Source organism: Curcuma longa, chromosome 21, assembly GCF_044706935.1.
Source record: "Curcuma longa cultivar G26 ecotype Majalengka, Jawa Barat chromosome 21, ITB_CL_G26_1.1, whole genome shotgun sequence".
Classification (NCBI taxonomy): Eukaryota; Viridiplantae; Streptophyta; class Magnoliopsida; order Zingiberales; family Zingiberaceae; genus Curcuma; species Curcuma longa.
Genome location: NC_133881.1, coordinates 11,373,558 through 11,395,800, shown reverse-complemented (window position 1 = coordinate 11,395,800; position 22,243 = coordinate 11,373,558). Strand labels below are relative to the sequence as shown.

The window sequence follows — 22,243 nt, the reverse complement described above, 5'->3', positions numbered from 1 at the left end:
TTGTCATCGATTGGCGACGAAAATTATTTTCGTCGCTGATTAACAATAAAAAAATTTGTCGTCAATTGACGACGAATTTAGACGATGAATTTTACGATGAAAAAGATATTTCATCGTAAATTTTTACGACGAACTTAGATTTTTCGTCATTGAATTTGGCGACGATTTGATTGCGACGAACTCAAATTCATCGCAAACTGTTTTGCGATAATTTTTTTTAAGAAATTCATTGCAGATGGTAATTTTTTTTGTCGTGGTTTTACCGTTTGCTTTCTTATCGATAAGTTGTTATTTCCGTCAAGGTAACGATCGTTTGAATTGAGCCAGATGTAATCTAGAATTAAGGAGCTCTTTTTTATAAGGAAATGTTTTTTCTTCTTTCTCTTTAAGATTAAACATTTGTAACACACAATTGAAGAGTTTTGCAATCAACACTTTTTTTAATGGAGATCCAAATGATCTTCTTCTGCAAAGAAGATTAACATTATTAAAACAAATTAAACAAAATACATCACTTATTTTGGCTAAAACTTTATTACTGATCATAGTCCTGATCAATGATCATGATCATGATCAAGCTTCGAAAAATTAAAAAGCTTCTGTCTTCAAGGGGTAGCGAAGTGAAGGAACTAAGAGGAGATTGATCTTCCTCGACGCACTTGCTCCGAAATTTTCAGACATGTCGATATCTTCTGCCTTCACCCCCTTTGGAAACGCCCAATCAAAGTGGAACAGAAGCTGCGACAATGCCAATTCTAAAGTCGTCAATCCGAAGGTCATGCCGGCGCACATCCTTCTCCCTGCCCCAAACGGCAAGAACTCGAAGTCGTTGCCTTTGAACTCTTTGTTCGCGCCTTCTTCGAACCTCTCCGGCTTGAAGCTTTCGGAATCTTCCCAATATCTTGAATCTCTTCCGAGTGCCCAGACATTGATGAGAAGCCTTGATCCCGCCGGAATTGTGTAGCCGAGAACTTCAGTAGTTTCTTGAGCCACTCTCGGAAACAAGAGCGGAAATGGTGGATGCAGCCTCAGAGTTTCTTTGACCACTTGATGAAGGTAGTTGAATTGTGGAACATCGGCCTCCTCGATGTAGCCTTTGTCCTTCATGGCGTCTCGCACCTCCTTTTGGGCTCTTTCCAATGTCCGAGGCCGCAACATGAGCTCGGACATGGCCCATTCGATGGTGTTCGCCGTCGTCTCTGTTCCTCCGGCGAACATATCCTGCTCAAACCGATCGACCAGTTAAGAAATCGGTCAAAACCCACATAAATTTGTACTGCTATTTATACACTCACGATCACAACGGCTTTGATGTTGTCGAATGTGATCGGCACTTCCAAGTTGCCTTCGTCTTTGAGCCTGAGTAGAACATCTATTAGATCCTCCTCTTCGCCTTGATTGCGGTTCGTCTGGTGCTCCTTGATCGTGGCGTCGAGGATCGCGTCTAGTTTTCCGTGATATCTGACCAGCTGCGTGCTGAATCCAGTGAGGACGTCGATGACTTTGAGGGATGGGAAAAGATCGCCGACGCTGAATCCGCTGGCCATTTTGATGACCTCTTTGATCGTCTCCATGAACTTCTTCTGCTGCGGGCATCGTCGACCGAACGACGCCTGGACCACGATGGAGTTGGTCAGCTCGTTCAGCCTCTCCCCGAGGTTCACTGGCTTGCCGGCGGCGGCGGCGGCGGCGGCGGCGCCGTTCACGTCGCTCATGAGGCGAGCCACCTGCTCTTTTCTCAAGGACACGAAGGACTTGACTCGCTTCGCGCCGAGCAGCTCCATGACGCAGATCTTGCGCAGCTGGCGCCAGTAGAGTACTCGCCGTTGGAGAAGGCGATGTCGCTGGCCCCGTAGGCGATGATCTTGGCGGCGGTGAACTCCGGGCGGAAGGCGAAGTTGGCGTCCTGCGCCTTGAGGACCTGCTGCGCGCCCTCCCGCGAGCTGAGGACGATCTGGTCGACCTGGCCGAGGCGTATCCTCATGACGTTGCCGTGCTTGCGCGCGAGGTCGCGAAGGGCGTGGTGAGGGAGCTTGCCGACGAGGTGGTGCAGGCTTCCGACGAAGGGCAGCGCCGAGGGGCTGGGGAAGCGCGGGCCGGGGTGCTCGGGCCTGGAGCTGAAGAGCCTCCTGACGACGACGATCAGGACCAGGAGGATGGAGAGTGAGATGGGGAGGGAAGGTAGTTGGAACTCCATCTCGATCGATCTTTAGCTGGCTGGCTGTGACTGTGATGAGTTCTAACCTGGTGGGATTTATATAGCAGGCAGCCAATCTCTTCGTAGAGATGTTTTGACTTCGAGGAAGGTCGTCAACGCTTGGCCATTCCGCTGCTGCTGCCGTCGAAGTCAACCGCACTGCGTTCTTCATGCCGGTGTCTGTGGAATGGAGCATGGAACGCGTGCATGTGGCTGCTGACGATCAATAAGATACGGCGTCCATTTTTTTTTTCCTTTTCTATGTCACATGGCAAATTAATTTTTTGATTTGGTTTGGTTTGGTAATTTCTTGGCAATGGCGAATGAAAAGTTTTGTTTTGATCCAATTAAATAATTGAGTAATCATCAGTGGTGTTCCGGTCAAATACTACAGATGATCAAATCATCAATCAACAAACAGTCTGACGTGTATGACCTTCTGAATGGATTAGGATGTAGGAGACGATTAGAACGTGAAACATACTTTAAAAAGAGGTTAGATTGTTGTCGGAGAGTCTCGGCAGGTCATTCCGATGTTCAAATTAGGGTTCTGCGAAAGATGATGAAAAGTAGACAGGAAAGAAGATCTAGTAGAGTTTTTAGAGTCCAACCTGGAATAAGCATGTGGGCTAAGCCTTTTATAGCCTGCTCAAGACATCTTCACGTCGGATGGGATAGAATCCTTATAACAACTTGTAGAGCGGACCAGATCCCACAACCATTTCCTTTTGGTCTTATGTGCAGAAAAAGGATATCCTAGGAGATCGGGTTTGATAACCTCGTAACCGCCTATTCATTCTTGGATTGCTGCGTATCCGTGAGAATATTCACATTCTCTTTTAGTAGGTCCTGTGAGATAGTGGTTTGCAGGAAACGTGAAAGTGAAATCCAGGATGGAGTTAGTTGAGGCGAAGTGGCCGAGACGAGACTTGAGGCCGAGATGATCGAGATGAGATGGCCGAGATGACCGAGGCGAGACTGGTTGAGACGAGACTGGCTGAGCCAAGACGATTGAGCTACCAAAATGAGGTTGGTCGAGACGAGACGACTGAGATGGTCTAGACGAGACCGGTGAGACGAGACGATCGAGATGAAGCTAGCCAAGCCGAGACGACTGAGCTACTGAGACGAGCTTGGCAGAGATGAGATGACTGAAATGGTCAAGACGAAGTTGGCTGAGACAAGACTAGCTGGGATGAGGTTGGTCAAGCCGAGACGACTGAGCTACCGAGACGATACTGGCCGACATGAAACGACTGAAATAGTCGAGACGAGGTTGGACGACCGAAACGAGACTAGCTGGGACGAGATGATTGAGATGGTCGAGACGAAGTGTGAGGTCAGGATGGTTGAGACGGGATGGCTTCGAAGCCCAAGTGGGGGCCAGGACTGAGCCCATGCTAAACTGGAAGTATGGTCTAGCCCAAGGTAGGATCCGGTTTGGTCCTTACGACACCTGCATCAATGAGAATTTTTAAATTTGAGTATGAAAACGAGTGTCTCATAAAATCCAATCATATCTTACTCCAATATCTAATTAAATAATATATATATATATATATATATATATATATATATATATAATAATATTTTTTAATATTAATTGACATTCAAAATTGATTACGTAATGAGTAACGAATTAGCAATTAGATAATGAAAAATAAGATATGAAATTTGACTCAAACTTGATTATTATCATCCCTAAACAATAGAACACCCGTAATACAAAAATATTAAATATTTAGAATTCATATTTCAAATTTATTTCATAAATAAATTAAGAAAAAATAATATATTTTTAAAATTAATCGGATACAAAATATATATATATATATCGTATATTTTCTTATGCGCACAATGTTCACGACTAAGTGTTGATCGAGATGAGATAGGTGTCCAAAAATGATCCAGACATCCTCATCACTTAATCGCAAATGGATGTCACTGATGAATGCACTTCTTTTTCTGTAAAAAGGTGGAATCTATCACCTTAGCGGCCCCACATGGTCAGTCCCACGATCATTTATGAGGAGGTAAATCGAGAAATTGTAGTTAGTCACGATGAAGGAGGGTATTGCTCGACTTCGTTAAGATTCGAACTCTTATCCTTTCTGTAAATCTGCTCCATCGTAATCAATTCAGTTATGCCTCGGGAGCTGACGAATGCACTTCTGAAGTCACATTTTGGATGCAAATTAATCAACTTCTTTCAAATAATCATGCATTCATTAATTAATATTGCCTGATGACAAATATTTCAAAATTAAAATGTTACTCTTTTTTTTATCTATTTCTTAAAAGAGTACTAATCTTTTAAAAATTATTAAAATAGCACATCATTATAATTTTATATTACAAAATACTCTTCTGCACATTGCTTTAATGTTGTTACATATTAGGGCATCCACAATAGGGGGTATTTGGAGTGGATATTTGGAGAAATATCCGCTCGCATCAAATATCCCTATTGGAGGCGGATATTTGACGGAAGATTTGAAATCACCAGGTTAAGAGTTATAACCGATGATTGCAAATATTTTATTATAAAAATATATATATATTAATTAAAAATGAATAAAAAAATTGAAAGTAAAAAAAAAACCATGGCTACCGAACCCTCTCCGACTCAATCCGATCCAGAGAACGAGCTACCGAGCCCTCTCTGACCTAGTCCGGAGAACGAGCTACCGAGCCCTCTCCGATTTCAATCCGAGCCCTCTCCGATTTCAATCCGTCATTAATCAATATGAATATATTGAACTTAATTCTTATACAATTAAAATGAACTTAAATCGGTGTCAACATCAAAACAACAATCGGGACAAATTGCATCAACAAAAGTAACCTAGGATAGGGACATTGGACTGCGGTAAAGTATATATTAAAGTACCTGATGAGAAGGACTAGATATTATATGCTAGTTTACCAAGAAGATCATTTGCTTCCTGTGGGTTATACAGATTTTAATTTTCAATTAGATAGGGATAGAAGTAAATCTACCTTAGGGTATGTGTTTACTTTGGGAGGTGGAGCCATAACATGGGAGAGTGTTAAACAGAAATGCGTTTCGGACTCTACCATGAAAGTTGAGTATGTAGCAGCCTCTGAGGCAGCCAAAGAAGCTATATGGTTCAGAAACTTCTTGATGGACTTAGAGGTGATTCCTGGTTTGCTCAAAGCTATCACAATTTATTGTGATAACAGTGGTGCTGTAGCAAACTCGATGGAACCACGAGCCTATAAGGCAAGTAAACACATCGAGCGTAAGTACCACCTGATACGGGACATCGTAAAACGAGGAAAAGTTATTGTCACCAAGATTATATCAGCAGATAACCTGGCAGATCCTTTCACTAAGGCCCTTTTGGCGAGAACTTTTGATAGGCATGTTGAGGGAATGAGAATCAGATGTATAACAGCATTTATGGCAGCATAGTCTTTTAGTATAAGTAGGAGATTGTTAGGATGTATACTATAAGCCTAGCTTTTGTATGAACATCTAATTTGAAATGAGAATCACTTTGGTTAAATATTTACATTTTATATTCTTTATATATGTTAATGCAGTTGTCCAATTAATTTATATTGTAGATAACATGGTGTGTGGTGCCACACACAAGATCATGTTATCAGTTCATTATAAATTATAAATAGTAGCTCACAACCAAGATGGATTGGGACAAATCATTAGAACAGTTGTATTGTGATTGGTATTAGTTTATCTTGACTATAAAATTACACTAGTACACTTTATGTGTATTGAGCAGGACCGTCTGAGGTTGTTCTTTTTATACTGACTATATAAAAGAACAAGACCTCTGTTATTATGGATGTGCGTCCTCTTAATCCCAATATATAAGCACATATACTTAGTATTTATTTCTTTAACTTGTTAAAGGGTGAGATTTATTCGTTAAATCAAGAGGTCCGATGAGTTAGAAGATAATATTATTTATATGGTGTGTTGTTGATTATAGAAGGAATCTGTGTCCTAATTATTTAGGCTGATGATGTCCCCTTGAGGAGCTCAAAAGGATTATCATGTAAATCCTGCAGGTGGACTTAGTCCGGCATAATAATAAAGTTGAGTGGTACTACTCTTGGAATTAGATGTTAATTAATTGAGTTATCAATAACTCATTTAATTAACGGACATGCGATATCTTAAACACAGGGAGATTAACGCACTCATGATAAGAAGGATCTCATATTGTAATATGAGATTGGTGCGGTAGTTCAATAATAACCCTTTAATGGTATGGATTATTATTGATGGACTTGAGTTGGGTGTTCAGGCTGAACACCGGAAGCCCAAGCCCATCAGGAAGTCTAAACCAATTCCTCCTCTAGGTCCCTGTTGTAGCCTCTAGAAAAAGCCTCGTATCCATCCAACAGAATTTCTGTTAATTCTATTATCTAATAAAATTCTATTAATTTTGTTTCCAATAAAATTATGTTAATTCTGTTATTTTTTCCCTAAATTTCCTAAGGTGGCAAGGCTATAACAAGGGAGAATAGGAGGTGGCCAAATAACACAATTCATTGCTTCTTGTCTTGCCTCCTAGGGTCGGCGCCCAACCCTTTAGTTTTCTCCCTTCTCCTTTGCTAGGGCCGGCGCCACCTTGAACTCCTTCTCTTCTCCTAGGGTCGGCACCCATTGGAACTCCTTCTCTTCTCCTAGGGTCGGCGCCCCTAGCCTTGGTTTTCCCTTGGTTGGTGGCGGCTTGAAGAGGAGAGGAAGAGAGGAAGAGAAGAGGCCTTGGTTCTCCCTTGGTTGGTGGCAGCTTGAAGAGGAAAGGAACAGAGGAAAGGAAGAGGAAGAAAGGAAAGCAAGGTGGGTGGTGATTATCTTGGTAGATCGTCGCCCACACGACGTCCAAGAAGAGGAGAGGAATACAACAGAAGATTAAGAGGTCTTCGGGTACAAACAATCATTCATACAATCTCAAGAAGAAAGGTATGACTAATTTATTAATTCTACTGCATAGTTAGTTTTTTTTGTATGGATCCTGAATACCAACACAAGAGGCCAACAATCTTATGCTTCAATCAAGGTGTGTTTCGATTGGTCAAGAACTTGCTTGATCGATCAAGCACATGTCTGATCGAACATGTGGGTTGCTTGGAAAGGTTTTGTCCTTGTACAATTTTTTTGTCTGGGAGAAATTGAACAGGATGGAATTCTAGGCACCTTCAGGCTAGACGGGGAAAGCAACATCGGACAGTGGGTGGTTGCAGGCGAGGTGTGGTGGCGGCAGAGAGGTGTCTCGATGACGGCGCAGACGGCATCGGGGGGTGCAGAGGCCGATCGCGAGGGGTTTTTTGGGAGAGGAACTCAGTGGCTAGGTTTTAGCCTCACCCTCCTTTTATATCTCTCGTCGACGCGAGAAAGCCGACAACGGACGCGGTCAATGGCCGCACAGGGGTCACGCGCGGAAGGAGCAGACGTGGCCGTCGCGGGTCACGCGGAAGAGAAGAGGCAGCGGGTAGTTATAACGAGGAGTGCACAGTACTTTTAAATTGGGGTTAAGATTTGGGCTAAACCAGATTAAGTTTATTGTATTCATTAAACCAAACCAGATTAAATATTGGTTCGCTTGGTTCGCTAACCAAACAATCTCCGATTTGATCCAAATCAGTTTTGTTTGATTCATCTTCTCAAGACGAAACTTTTCATTTATTCCATTTTTCCAAACTTTCTTTCATCCTGAATCAAACTAAGTTGGTTCAATTTGATTCAAAACTGATCAAATAAATAAATAAATAAAATAACTAAAATAAATAACTAACTAATTTCTCGTATCTGACACTTGAGCTTGTTATTCTTCATCCGATTCCTCCGGTGATGACTCATCCCAAGTTTCTTTCAACGCCTTCTTCCTTCATTGCTTCTTAGTCTCCTTGGTATTCATACAGTCAGCCTTAAAATTCCTCTTTTAATTGCATCCGTAGTAGATACTTTGGCTTTTGCTTTCATGGTTAGACTTGGTCTCGTTTGTTTGTTCTTCAACTGGATCACTTTCTTAACCTCACACATTGTGAACCCCTTCTTTCTTTTGACCATTTTCCAAACTAGATTTACTAGTTCGGAGGTAATCTCCTCATCGTCTTCTAAATCTGATTCGTCTTTAGATTCGAGTTTGGATCGGGACTTGGGCTTTGGCTCCTTAGTCTTGATTTTTCCTACAACCAACGTGATACCTTTCTCGATCATAGGAGTATTAGATTGTTCATGAAGTTCAAATTCAAAAATAACTCATTTAGTTTTACCTTTGAAAGGTCTCTCGAAACCTTATAAGCATATACCATAAATACCTACAAAGAGTTTCTCAAAAATGTTTTTAGAGCGTACTTGATTATGTCATGGTTTTTGACTTGTTGTTCAATTGTGTGGAGTCTGTTGAGAAGGTCCTAGATCCGGGCATGTAGTTGGCTCGTCAACTCTCCTTCCTACATTTTAATATTATACCATTTATTTAGAATCAAATCACGCTTACAAACCTTGGCGTCGAAGGTTCCTTCGTATAGTTTGACCAGCTTGACCCATAAATCCTTCGCGCTGATGAAGGGGCCGATGCATTTGAGCTTCTCCTTAATTATGTCACACTAGAGGGTCTGCGTTGCTTTAGTATCGGTCTCGATTTTCTTCTTTGTTGCATTGCCCCATTTGTCACACTCGAGTGGTACTCCTTCGTTGGTGGGGAGAGTGAATCTAGTTTGGATCACGATTGACATCTCCACCTAGGTCTTTAGATGGAATTCCAATTAGCCCTTCTAGTAGCCAAAATCATCTCCCCAGAAAAGAGACGGTCGAGCTGTGTTGTATCCTTCTTGATGAGTCATTTAGAAGAAAACTTGCACACAAGAAAAATATGACAAAATGTACCAAGACTTAGTCTTGGATTAGTAGCGCGAGTGAAAATAAAATAAATAAATAAAATGAGAAAAAAGATTTTGCTCAAATGATGGTTATACCAATTCAGAGCACCCCTGCTCCGATACAAATTGTAAGATCGGAAATAGTGTTAGAGAGGGTGAATAACACTTTTAAATTTCTCATTTTGAAAACTTCTTTTCTTGTTTTTGAAAGTATGCAGCTGAATAGATAAGAACTACACACAAGAATACTTTTTCTTTTTATTTAGCCTGTGGTTGGTATTCTAAGGCTCGCGATCCTTGATCGCTTTAATGGGCAATCAACTATTAATCTCCTTTCAATAACGAAGGAAACAGGCCTTTACAAGAATAAGGAACAGTAACAAGTTTACCATCAAGTTTACCATCCTTAGATAATAAAGCATGAATGACAACTTAATAAAGAATACAATTATACCGACAAACCTAGATTCGAAGTAAAGCGCAGTTGTCGGAGAAGTGTCTCCACGTCGTGTAGGCATTTTTAGAGCGAGACGAGAGTGGAAACACTTGAGAGTTGTTATTAAAGCCTCGGACCGAGGACTTCTTTTGTAGGCCTGGATTGATCTACTAAACCCCCTAATCGGCACATCAATCGCTTGAGAAATCAGATCCCGATTGGTTGATCAGTCAATTGATCTACTAGATTGGTCTACCGATCCATCCATCCTCCAACCAGCTTCGACCACATTAGCTTGTCGATGAGAATTCTCGGTCACATCACACCATGGTCCTTATCCATGACCATGCCTTCTACCACGTCAGCAGATCAACCCTTATCTCCTTACCATGTCAGCATGTCGATCATCATCATGTGCTACATCATTCATCTAATCCACATCGGATATCACGTCAACACTCTAGGACTAACACATCAACTTTTGGTATACCAAAACAGCTGATATGTCTACCGAACCGTTCGGTCTACCAATCATGCAAAATAAGGGTTAGCACAATAATATGTTAAGTAAATGAAATTAAGTTTGATGGTAGACTTAGTGTCCAATCTCGACTTCGAAATTCGCATGAATCCCTACGTCAAACTGTCGCTTAAGGGACACTATAAAGAGGACTCGTCTTTACCCATTCTTCCTTTCGGAAGAACCACTTCACTCCAAGAGCTTACCTAAATTTATTGTTGGTCAAACCTTAATCCTCTAGATTTGTTTGGGTTTTTTGTTCAACATTTGATCACTCGACCCCTAGGGGTTTCTGACTTAATCTCTAGTCCTCCCTGATTCATCAAATCCTTCCTACTAGTTGTGTTCCTAATCTATTGAGACTTACTTTATCTAGTATCTAATTCAACTGACCTACTAGGACTTTCACTTGCTTAATATTCAATCAACTTGGCCTACTAAGACTTTCATGGTTGTACTACCTGCATACTTGATTAATCTCATTAGATCACAAATAAATTTAACTTTGAGTCTTTGTCATTATCAAAATATAAGTTTAATTATCTGGTGCTCCCTGCACTAATATAATTGAAGAAAACTTCAATGTAAGTAAATTTAAATTATTTTTAGAAATATTTCATCAATAATTGTGAAAAACACACACGTCGTAATCCTCACATTTTCTTAATATCTATATATAAATATAGTATGGCATTTAATAAGCATTTGAAAATTATGCCCGTCGTTATAAAAATTTTGGAACACTTAAAAATGATCTACATGAACTTTAATGATTATAGTATTGAACAAGTTTGATCAATGATAGACATCTTACATAATTTTCATTTAATTAGTTATTTTTGTTTTGCTTAATCGTAAGTAATTCATGTTTTATTTACATTTGTGTTTTACTAATAGTTTTATTTCTCTTTGCACATTTTTTTTATGGATGATATTTCAAGATTGTGGAATGATATAGCATTACTAAATTTTCAAGTTTTGCTGGTGATCGAGTTGTCGAAGGTTTTTATTGGATTCATGATATGTATTTTGAGCCTCGTGCACGAGTAATTTGTGTAAAAGTATTTTCTCTCCTATCAATTATGGATGACGTCTATGATAACTATAGCACATTGGAAGAGCGCAAACTATTAACCAAGGTAACTAAGTGGTTTATTGCTTGTATATCAAAATTTTATTAGTTTTTTGTTTCCTTTACTATTGTTGTTGTATAGCCATTCTTTTACCAATATCATGACTACCTACTTATTTTCTCATAATTTTTCTTACATTTAGGTGGAATCCTCAAGTTATTGATTGTGTGCCTGAATACTTAAAACATTTTTATTTTAAGTTAATAAAGACTTAAGAAGAATTTAAAGAAGAATTAGAACTCAATGAGAAGTATCGTGTATTGTATCTTCAAGATGAAGCTTGTTCATAGGATAGAGATATTAACTTTTGTTGTCCTAAAATTTTAATTTCTTTCCTTGATTTACACAAATGAAAGTAGTAGCCATTTCTTATTTTAAAGAATCAAAGTGGGGCGTAGAGTGATATGTGCCATCATTTGACGCCAAATAAAAGTTGTAGCTATATCTTATTTTGAAGAATCAATGTGGGGTATGGAGCAATATGTGTCATCATTTGACGAACCATTGCATGTTGCATTGATTTCCTTAGAGCATCCCAACGGATGCATTAATGGGAGTGTTATAACATCCTTTGGTGTTAAACACCAATGTGGAGGGGTGTTATAACACCCCTCCACTTGAACGTGTTCAAAGTCTTGAATGCGTTTAAGTGATAGTGGGGTGAGACAGTTCTTGGTTGGCTCACCACACATGCAATTTTTTTATTTTTTAATTATATTTATTAAACAGCTAGTCTTAATGACTATTAATGATTAATTTTAATTTTTATTAAAAAGTAATAAATTTTAAAATTAAAAATTAAATAAAATAGTTAATTTTTTAATGACTATTTTTTAACGTCTAGTTTAAATTTTTATCTATAAATATCCGCCAATGTGTACATATATTTTCATTCTAATTCACTATAATTATTATTTTAAAAGTAAGATTAATAATAATAATAATAATAATAATTTTAATATTTTAAAATATTTTTAAAATATATTTATTTAATATATATAATTTTAATATGATTGAATGGACGGTGGAACTCATAACTAATGAATGTTAATGTTAAAAGGAATGTGGATGAAAGAGATATGTTGTTATAATAAGTATATAGCAGTGGACCCTATATTTTTTAATAAGGTAGAGAGTGTTATAATGAGGATGGATTGTAGATGCCCTTAGCGTGCTCTATGGCCATTTGTGGCTCTTATGTAGGTATGGGAGAAGTGGCAACAACAAAAAAAAAAAAAAAGTATTTGATTGGCTTTCTAATTTTCCCAAGGCCTTGGAGGCTTGCGATGTAATTGCTAGACTCATGAATGATATGAGAACACACAAGGTAATCCTATTAGACACTCCCTTTGATGTTAGTTTGGTAACAAAGTTTAGAGTGTGACTTCTTAAATGTTCGAATAAAATAAAAACAGAGAAGTTGATATGTTGCTCGACTGCTCCTCCTAGCATCGTACCTAAGTCTGTTCTAGACTGCTCCTCTAGCAAAAACAATACCTACTATAGCTCAAATACAGTACAAATATGTAATAATTTATATTTGTAAATAATTAACTTTCAAAGCATATATTATTAACTTATTAAATGTTTTATAAGCGATACATTTTCATACCAATTGCCTTTTAAAAATAATAATTTTTAAGTTTCATCGTATTAAGTCACAATTACCCCTTTGCTTATATTGTACAACATAATAAAATATAATATACCAACTTGGCTTATTTTCCATCTCAACGTCACACTATGCCTACAGGAATGCCCAAAATCATAATTTGTATCCTTCTCTCCGTGCAATGTTTTCAGCCTTCCACTTAAAAATGACCTATTTTAATATTTGAGATTCGCTGCCTATTAGTAAGTTTATCTAGCTTTTACCAAGGTGAAATATAAAATTTCCCGGACATACAGTCTCTCGGATAAAATTGCTGGTTTTCTCTTGCAAATCTCGTAGTTAACACGCAATTTGGAAATTCGAGTTTGGATTCGGACAAACAAACTGTCGTGTTTACTTATTATATTAGTGGCTGATACTTTGCATCGTAGCATGAAATTTGATATCCAGAATGGCATATTAGAAGGAATTCTCTATCTACAAATGATCAAGGATCATTCTCTGACAACACACAAATTTACTCGACAGCAGACGAAACAAATAGTGAACACAGGCAAAGCTAAGTTAAAAAAAAAACATAGAACATAGATTATACTCCATAAAACATCATAGAGCAAGGTATACAGAAGCAAACAGATGAAAGTACTAGCATTTAAGCTTACATGACACTTCCAACATTCAGAATAGAAAAAAAATGAACACAACCATCTACATAGAACAAACCTACTTCAACTTAAAAACATAAGATATCATGTTGAAAATATACACCTACAACTTCCCTACCGATATCAAAGCGCATGATAACACCCAATATTGATGGAAATTTTGACAGAAAGCTAATCTATGATGGAACTTAATTTGTGATGGTGGTAATAGTATTAGCAGTAAACGTAGTAGAGCTGGTAGAAACAACAATAGTGCAATATTAATGAGAACAGTAGTGATAGTAGAACTAGAACGAAAGAGTTATGATGGTGGTAGTAGTAGTAACACTAGTACTCGTACTAGTAGTAGTAGAAGGAAAGAGTTGGGCGGTGGTGATGGTAGTAGTAGAAGAAAAGAGTTATGATGGTGGTAGTAGTAGCAGATGATGTTGTAGGCCTAAAATTCTCCAGATCACATCTTCCTTTTGAAAAAATAGAGGAAGGTAAGTAACCAGAGAAGTCTACGGAAGAAAACTACCTTAAAGTGAATCTTGTCAAGCACCACCGGACTTCTATCTTCTCTTTTTTTCCTTAACGATCGGGGCTTATGACCTAAATCACCATTTCCACACACTTTCATCATTAAAACGGAACCTTTCGCCACTAAGATTGCATCTTACCGAACGCTATTTGGAATCCAGGCCAATTAGCATACACCAACGCTCTCCTTAAGGATCCTTGAAGCAAGTTCGTTGTCGACCGCGACGCCATCAGTCTTTTTTAGGAAAAAGGAAGGAAAAGGGAGAGAACTAGGAGCGGGGGATGCAGCGAAGTACGCCGGCCCGGCGTACGGAGACACCGGAGCGACGAAGGAAACCTTCTTTGGAAGGAGCTGCGGTTCCGGTGCTAACCGATCCTTAGAGCAAAGGGTCGAACCATCAACCTCCGGCCTCAGATCCACGGTACGAGACACGCCCAGCTTCAGCTCCTCTCCTCGCTTTAAGATCCGCACTTCCTGCATCACAAGAGGCTTCCGCGGGCGAGGCGCGGCTTCTAGCCCCAGCCCATCAGTGCGCATAGGCGTCGATCTTCGTGGATCGAGAGGTGCGTTCGCTGATCTACCTGATTTCGGAGCCTGAGAAGACGGAGAGCGAGGAGCGGGCCCAGATCCACACCGACAAGATTTTGGAGGAACAGGGAAGAAAGATGGAGGCGAGGAAGAAGGCGAAGGCCGTGGCGATCTCTTGCGGCGGTGTTTCAAGGGAAGCGGAGGGGATGATTCGAAGGCATCGAGATGGTGGCGATTTCTCAGGCAATCCTGAGATCGGAGCATCGCCGTAGTCATTAGGGCAAAGGCTGAATTGGGGAAAGAGGAGGAGAAGAATGATGTCGAAAGACGAAATGCCTTTGAACCCCGTCTTATAGAGGCCAACCCGTCCGATATTGGAAACGTCCGCACTGTTATTTCTGTGCGTCAACCACCTTGGCCAGATAAGGTCGCATCGTGTGCGTCCATCGGGCACGAATCCACTCGATCGCCGCTCGCACGATGATAAATATGAGGACGTCTCTTTCATTAGTTACGTATCTAACACTGCACATGAAAGCAATCATCAAAGAGAATTCATAAAATAGTCCTAATATTTGATTGTATTTACAAGAAGACCCACTCTAGCTCTAGCTGGTATGGAATAAATTAGCCCAGGATCGTGGTGTAATGACATGGTACCTCCATAATTACTCAGATATTTATAAATTAATTTTTAATTATGATGTACGCATTAATTTAGTTCAATATAAGGGTCATGTGATGTTATTCGTTTATTTTAATAATTAATGAAAATTTTTTATGATCTCTTTAAAATTAATCGGTTTTAAAAATTGAATATATAAATTTTAAAAAAAATTATATTGAATAAATTAGATCGTACGTCACCAATCGAAGAGCTAGAAATGACAATGGTATTTCAGGAATAATGAGTTTGTAGATGGGCACATATGACAACTGGTGGTCCCAGCAGTCACGTTTGACGTCGGGAGTGGGGATGGGAACGGGTTAGGAATCTGGTTCGTAGGCCACGATCTCGTGGGATTGTAACGACAGCTGTCAAGTCGGTGGCGGATAATTACCGCCTGTGTGTTTGGCATTTCTTGCGGGCTGCAAACCTTCCACCGGCCTGATGGGTTTTCTAGCTTAGAGGGCCCTTACAAGTCCATGGAATGAGATCCGCAACATGCCTGTTCCCGCCAACGACCTCTACCTTCCCGCCAAAATGCCCATGCATTGATATCTAAACCTTCCCTGCAGCCTCAGTGTTCCCCCGTTCGGTCGTTGCTCTGCGAGAGAGAAAGGAGAGATGTCGGGGTGGGATGAAGGGGCGGTGTTCTACAGCGACCAGGCGCAGTTCCCTCGTGGTGGCGGAGACCCCGATCAGGGTTCCATCACCCGTCACACTGCCCTTCGCAAGTTTAAGGAGTTCCTCCGTGGGTTTCATGGCGAAAAAGGCGACTTCCCCTACCGGTAACCTTTCAAAAATTAATCTTTCACTCGTAATCTTCCATTCTCCTCTCTTTGAAGTCTTACTCTGCTTTGGGGCTTGCAGGGAGAGCCTCGTCCACAATCCCGACCATCTCACAGTGGCTATGGAGGACCTTGACGCCTTCGACGCTGTTCTCTCAGACAAGATCCGCAAGCTGCCTGCCGATTATCTTCCCCTGGTACGCCATTTCTCGGCTGATTGTTACTTATTTTTAGTTGGTAACTTTGGGGTTCTGGATTCCCGTTTCCTGACCTTCGCATGTTGAGAAAGGACCCTTTTTCTCTTTGCCTAGTTCGAAGCCGCTGCCTCCGAGGTACTTGCTAGTCTGAGACTAAAGGTCGCCACAGAGGGGGGCGAAATGGAGGAACCAGTAATGGGAGAAGTGCAGATCTTTCTCTCTTCTAAGGAGAGTTCGACGTCTATGAGATCAATTGGGGTTTGTATTTTGCCTAATATTCCTAAAAGATTTTTTTTCTTGTTCTTTAACTTAAAAATTTTCCCCTCTTGATCAATTGCTAAATGCTGGTTGCAGGCTGAGTCAATGTCAAGGCTTGTTAAGATAGCTGGGATTACGATTGCTGCTTCTAGAGTAAAAGCCAAGGCTACGTACGTGACGCTGATGTGTAAGAATTGCAAAACCCTAAAGACGGTGCCTTGTCGTCCAGGGCTTGGTGGGGCGATTGTTCCCCGTTCCTGTGATCATGTACCTCAGGTAGCGAGATTGTCTTTTTCATCATAATTTATGACCCAGTTAAATTGGAGTCGGTTGCTTTAGGGTCTCTTTACTCTTTTATATAGGCTGGTGAAGAACCTTGTCCTTTAGACCCTTGGATAGTCGCACCAGACAAGAGCAAGTATGTTAACCTCCAGACCCTCAAACTGCAGGAGAATCCCGAGGTTGGTAATTCTCTTGTTTTTTTGCAAGTTAAAACAATGTCGGATTTTTTTAAAAATTATTTGCTTGGGTTGGCTTTCAGGATGTCCCTACTGGGGAACTTCCAAGAAACTTGCTTCTCTCGGTGGATAGGCATCTTGTTCAAACTATTGCGCCTGGCACAAGGTTGACGGTCATAGGCATTTATAGTGTCTTTCAAGCATCTGCAGTGTAAGAGTGAAGTGAACCAATTGAAGCTTTTATCTATTTCGTTATGCTTTGTTGGTTAAGCAAATTACTATTGGGCTTCTCTAGGCAGAAGGGGGCTGTTGGAGTTAAACAACCTTATATAAGAGTGGTTGGACTGGAACAAACCAGTGGAGCAAATTCTAATGGTCCATCAAACTTCACTTTAGATGAGGCAAGTACCTTTGGTAAAAAAAATTGAATTTACATGTGATGATTAAAAACTAATTTTTCCATCGACCAGGAGCTAGAATTTAAAGAATTTGCACAAAGGCCTGATGCATATGCCAAGTTATGTTCATTGATTGCTCCATCAATATATGGTCATGTCGATGTCAAGAAAGCTCTGGCTTGTTTGCTATTTGGGGGTTCAAGGAAGGTATCGTGATTGATCTCAACAGTTTGATTAAAATAATCAATGAAGATTTCCAACCATACATACATATATGCATATAAGTATATAATATTTGATTTTCCAAACTACACAGAGGCTCCCAGATGGTGTTCGTTTAAGAGGAGATGTCCATGTACTGTTACTGGGTGATCCTTCAACTGCGAAATCACAGGTCGTGTTCTTTTTCTAGAGATTCAATCAATTCTATACCCTTTTTGTAATCTGTTCATTAGTGCTAGTTCTAGAGACAGTATGCTTTAGGTTTTAATAGAAGATGTTTGTAACTTTCTTAGCCTGAGAGAAGTTGATGATTGCTTCTGGAGGTACCACGATTTAAGGTTGTGAATGTATTATATGCACATTGAAATAAATTCTGAATTGAGAGATAGAACTTCGTTTAGAGAAAACCTTTATCTGAGAGAAACTGTGCTTCTGCTTTTTGGAAAATGTCTTGTTGTTTTTTGATTGTGCTTTTCTGCAATCTGTCTATTCCTGTGCTTTTTGTTATTTGTGCATTCTTCAACATATCAGTCTATTCATCTTCTTTCTATTATTCATTTTCACTACACAATCTCATCAATCTATCATATTCTGTTTTGTGAATCTTATTTGTTATTGCTGGCTCTCAAATAGTAGTATACTGAGCAGGTAAAAAGACTCTTGTTCTTACTAGTCAAATAAGGAAATTGACAATGTTTCTCTTTCTTTTTTGTTGAATTACTATTTATTATACAAATTACTATTTATTAGCCCACCAATTGTTAACTGGAGTTATTTTTTTCTTCCAAGTCTTGATTTACTGCATATCCTTCTTATTTGATGATTTTGTTCATTTTCCAGTTTCTAAAATTTGTGGAGAAAACTGCTCCAATAGCTGTTTATACTTCAGGAAAAGGTTCATCTGCTGCTGGCCTAACCGCATCAGTGATTCGTGATAGTAGCTCTGTAAGTTCTGGCCTCGTTAAACTCACCTTGTTCTTTTTTCTGTTTTGTGCCCTTTTCTTTTTTCTCGTTCTCTTCTCCACTTATTCAAATGTATTGAAGTGAATTTGAGTTTTATTAACAAAAAAAACTTTATATCATTGCAATTTTAGATCCCTTATCAGGCTTTACATATCAAGAATTATGTGAGATCAAAGCATGCTAGTAAAATCTTCTCTACTAACTACAACTTGAAACTCTGTTCTCAGCGTGAATTTTATCTGGAAGGGGGTGCCATGGTTTTAGCAGATGGCGGCGTAGTCTGTATTGATGAATTTGACAAAATGCGGCCTGAAGATAGGTAAAAGGTTATGGGATTCAATTTTAGTCTCAATTTTTTCAAGGGTTCTTGTATAATTTTTTTTCTTTTCTGAATTCTTGTTTGGAACCTTGTTCTATACACAACATTCTCTTCTTCAGAGTTGCAATTCATGAAGCCATGGAACAGCAAACTATTTCTATTGCCAAAGCAGGAATAACCACAGTACTCAATTCCAGAACATCAGTGCTTGCTGCTGCAAATCCTCCATCTGGACGGTATGATGATCTCAAAGTAAGTTAGTTTAACTTTTTAAATTTGCCAACAGGGCTTAGTTATTTTAGTTAATTACTCAGTTTAAAAGAAGTTCAGTTGCTTAGATGATTTCCTGTTTTTCAGAGTACACAGGATAATATTGATTTGCAGACAACCATTCTCTCTAGATTTGACCTTATCTTCATTGTGAAAGATGTCAGAATGTATGAGCAAGATAAGGTACATATTAATTTAAGATTTGTGATTGAATTATTTACTGTTTTCAGATTGCACTTAAATTTAGGTCTCATGCAGAAAATTGCAAGTCATATTATCAAAGTGCATGCAAGTGGTGCTACAACCACTAAAAGTACTGATGTTGCAGAAGGGGAAAATTGGCTCAAGCGGTATTTATTTTTCTCAGAATCAATCTTTTTTATTGTTTTCCATATTCACGAAGCATGAATGAGTTCTTAATCTGTAAAAGGTACATTGAGTATTGCCGGGTCACATGTGAACCACGACTATCAGAAAAGGCTGCTGAATTTTTGCAACATAAGTATGTGGAAATCAGACAGGTATGCTTTAGCTAACTCAAGATCATTGTGTACTGTGTAACATGGCTGTCAAGATCAGTTAATATGGATAAAATCTTCTGAGTTGGATTAAGATCTGTCTGTGTCAATCTGATATTTCTTGAGAAGTTTGTCATTTTACATAAATTGTGTGATAAAGAAATGACTTAACACTACACTAGAAAATATATTAAATCAATTGAAATTTAGTCAAATGAGAGTGAAAAAGATGAATCAACTTAAAGTTTGCCAGATTAGGTTGATTTAGGAAATGTTGATTCATCAATCTAATTTCTTGCAATTGCAACTTGTAGTGAACACATTAAGAGGGAGGGATGGTCTTTGCTCATCTGGAATTGGTTTCTTTTAAGTATTTGTAACTCCTCATTGTACTCTTCATGTGTAGAGAATGAGACAACAGGCTCATGATACAGGAAAACCTTCTGCAATTCCAATTACTGTCAGGCAGTTTGAAGCAATCATTCGTTTGAGTGAATCTCTTGCAAAGATGAGGCTGTAAGTTGTATTTATTTGATGAAAAGCTAATGTCCTTGATAATTCATCATTATGATCAATCTGCTTTAATCCCAATTAAATCTGCTTTAATCCCAATTATTTGCGTCAGAGAGTGCCCTTTATAATGTTGGGAAATCATATTACTCCCATCTTCTGCTTCAAGAATTAATGTGTGACTACTAATTGTTTGGAGACTGAAACATTAGCTTGAAGAATCCAAGTTATAACCAATTGAATATTTGTGCTAAATGCCCCTATGAACTCAGGGCTTCTGTCTCTACTGAAGAACATGTGAAAGAGGCATTCAGGTTGTTTGAAGTTTCTACGATGGATGCGGCTCGCTCTGGAATAAATGAGCATTTAAATTTATCCCCTGAGATTGCAAATGAAATCAAGGTGGAATGCTGCGCGTTCTTATGAACAATGGCTTTCACTATTTATTGCAATCATTATCTTATTGAATAACTTTTCAAATTTCATGGACAGCAAGCTGAGACACAAATAAAGAGAAGAATGGGAATTGGAAGCCGCATATCTGAAAGGCGGCTCATAGATGATCTTACTAGAATGGGCTTGAATGAATCCATTGTAAGGAAATTAAGCTTGGTTTACAATCCCATTTTTCATCTGTTTGATGTAATTTTAACTCTTGATCTCTGCTTAATATTTCAGGTGAGGAGGGCTCTTTTGATAATGCATCAAAGAGAGGAAGTAGAGTATAAGAGGGAGCATCGAGTCATAGTGCGGAAAGCATGATGAACAATTCACTGACATCCCAGTGTTTCAGGGTGCTGGCTAACTTGATTTTTATAGAACACATTGCAATGTCGTCAGTCTCCTTAATCCGATTGTTTATGTATGACTTAGACTCAACTTCGAGTGCTAGTGCGAAAGTGCTGAATGTCCCACAAGTGGAGGGTGAGGATAGTGAACTTTATTGTAGTTTGTATTTGGCTTTCCTAATGCGATCGTTCAGAGTCAACAGATTTAGTTTCTGTCATAAGCATTTGCTATCTAAGAGGCCTCATCAGCTATTCCAATGACTCTGGAGCTCAAACCATAATTTTCCTCCTGAGACATGCATCTTTCTGAGAGCACATAAGCTCTCTACATGTTTATCCTAAGCTGGAAGATGAGATGATCTGACCAATAACCAAACGCTTGTAATAAGAATCTGAGGGCCTGTTCCCTTATAATTTACTTGTAATAAGAATCACTTGATCGTAGACCCGATCACGGTTCAGAACCGCCGGTTCGACGGTTCGCCGGGTTCGACGGTTCGGAACCGCCGGTTCGATGGTTCGGAACCGCCGGTTCGACGGTTCATGGCAGGTCGACCCTTAACCTTAACCGCTTAAGACGGTTACGGTTCACGGTTCGGAACCGCCGGTTCACGGTTCACGACGGTTCGCCACGGTTCGAGATTATTATATTAAAAATTTAAAATGTATATAAAAGAAATATTGAAAAAGAGAGAAAAATTGATGTAGTTTAGTGGTGCGTATTCCTTTCTCTCACGTCAGAGAAGTATAGTGGTCTCTGTATCCATTTTTCATACAGAACTCTCGGGTTCAATCGCCACCAATCGCGTATTATAATAAATATTGAAATAAATATATAACTATATTATATATAATATCGTATTGAAATTATGTATAAAAGTCATTGGGGGTAAATGGAACTATATTATATATAATATCATATTGAAATTATGTATAAAAGTCATTAGGGGTAAATGGTGAGTGTCTTTCACCGGTGAGAATGATTCCCCATCAATGAAGTATTAAAAATGAATTAAATAAATATAAATATATTATATATATAATTATATTAATTCTATAACAAAAAGTGTTGTAGAACAATGGTAAGTATATGTGTTTGTGTTTCAGAATGTCTCTGGTTCGATTCCTAACAATGTCAAATTGAATTAAATAAATATATTTTATATAAAAATGTATTAAAAAATTATAAAATTAAAAAAACCAAACACCCGCCGGTTTCAAATGGGCTGAACCTTAACCGGCCCGGCAGGTTACGGTTTGGCCCGGCTAACCGGGTCAACGGTTAACCGGGCCCGTTGACCTGGGCCGGTTCCGGGCCGGGTCCGGTTTGGACCCGGCCCGTGGTCGGGTCTACTTGATCGTCGTCAGACCACTATTGGCTACTCACCTAGCATGATCCG

At 39.2% G+C, this 22,243-nt stretch overlaps 2 protein-coding genes and 1 pseudogene across 3 annotated transcripts; 1 reads left to right on the top strand and 2 right to left on the bottom strand.

Moving 5' to 3' along the window:
* Window positions 1-588: 588 nt before the first annotated feature.
* On the bottom strand, window positions 589-2,197 carry LOC141815172 (premnaspirodiene oxygenase-like; annotated as a pseudogene).
* An 11,140-nt stretch (window positions 2,198-13,337) lies between these two features.
* LOC141814186 (uncharacterized) lies at window positions 13,338-14,797 on the bottom strand. Its single transcript, XM_074702137.1, has one exon. It carries the CDS (start codon window positions 14,764-14,766, stop codon window positions 14,128-14,130), a length of 639 nt encoding a protein of 212 aa, XP_074558238.1. The 5' UTR covers window positions 14,767-14,797; the 3' UTR covers window positions 13,338-14,127.
* A 981-nt stretch (window positions 14,798-15,778) lies between these two features.
* On the top strand, window positions 15,779-20,847 carry LOC141815377 (DNA replication licensing factor MCM5). 2 transcript variants are annotated; one of them, XM_074703329.1, is made up of 19 exons: window positions 15,779-15,942; window positions 16,025-16,139; window positions 16,254-16,397; window positions 16,500-16,673; window positions 16,760-16,858; window positions 16,939-17,066; window positions 17,151-17,256; window positions 17,326-17,460; window positions 17,570-17,647; window positions 18,316-18,420; window positions 18,666-18,757; window positions 18,877-19,009; window positions 19,115-19,210; window positions 19,286-19,377; window positions 19,458-19,548; window positions 19,952-20,061; window positions 20,328-20,457; window positions 20,548-20,649; window positions 20,734-20,847. In XM_074703329.1, exons 1-19 carry the CDS (start codon window positions 15,779-15,781, stop codon window positions 20,815-20,817), a joined length of 2,178 nt encoding a protein of 725 aa, XP_074559430.1. In that variant the 3' UTR covers window positions 20,818-20,847. The 2 variants fall into 2 exon arrangements, with proteins under 2 accessions (XP_074559430.1, XP_074559429.1); XM_074703328.1 differs by having other exon boundaries at window positions 16,494-16,673.
* Window positions 20,848-22,243: the final 1,396 nt, after the last annotated feature.

Coding starts and splice junctions, on each gene's coding strand:
- LOC141814186 (XM_074702137.1), bottom strand. CDS start 14,766: ATGACTACGGCGATGCTCCGATCTCAGGATTGCCTGAGAAATCGCCAC.
- LOC141815377 (XM_074703328.1), top strand. CDS start 15,779: ATGTCGGGGTGGGATGAAGGGGCGGTGTTCTACAGCGACCAGGCGCAG. Junction 15,943..16,024: donor AAAGGCGACTTCCCCTACCG/GTAACCTTTCAA, acceptor TGGGGCTTGCAG/GGAGAGCCTCGTCCACAATC. Junction 18,421..18,665: donor TGATTCGTGATAGTAGCTCT/GTAAGTTCTGGC, acceptor CTCTGTTCTCAG/CGTGAATTTTATCTGGAAGG.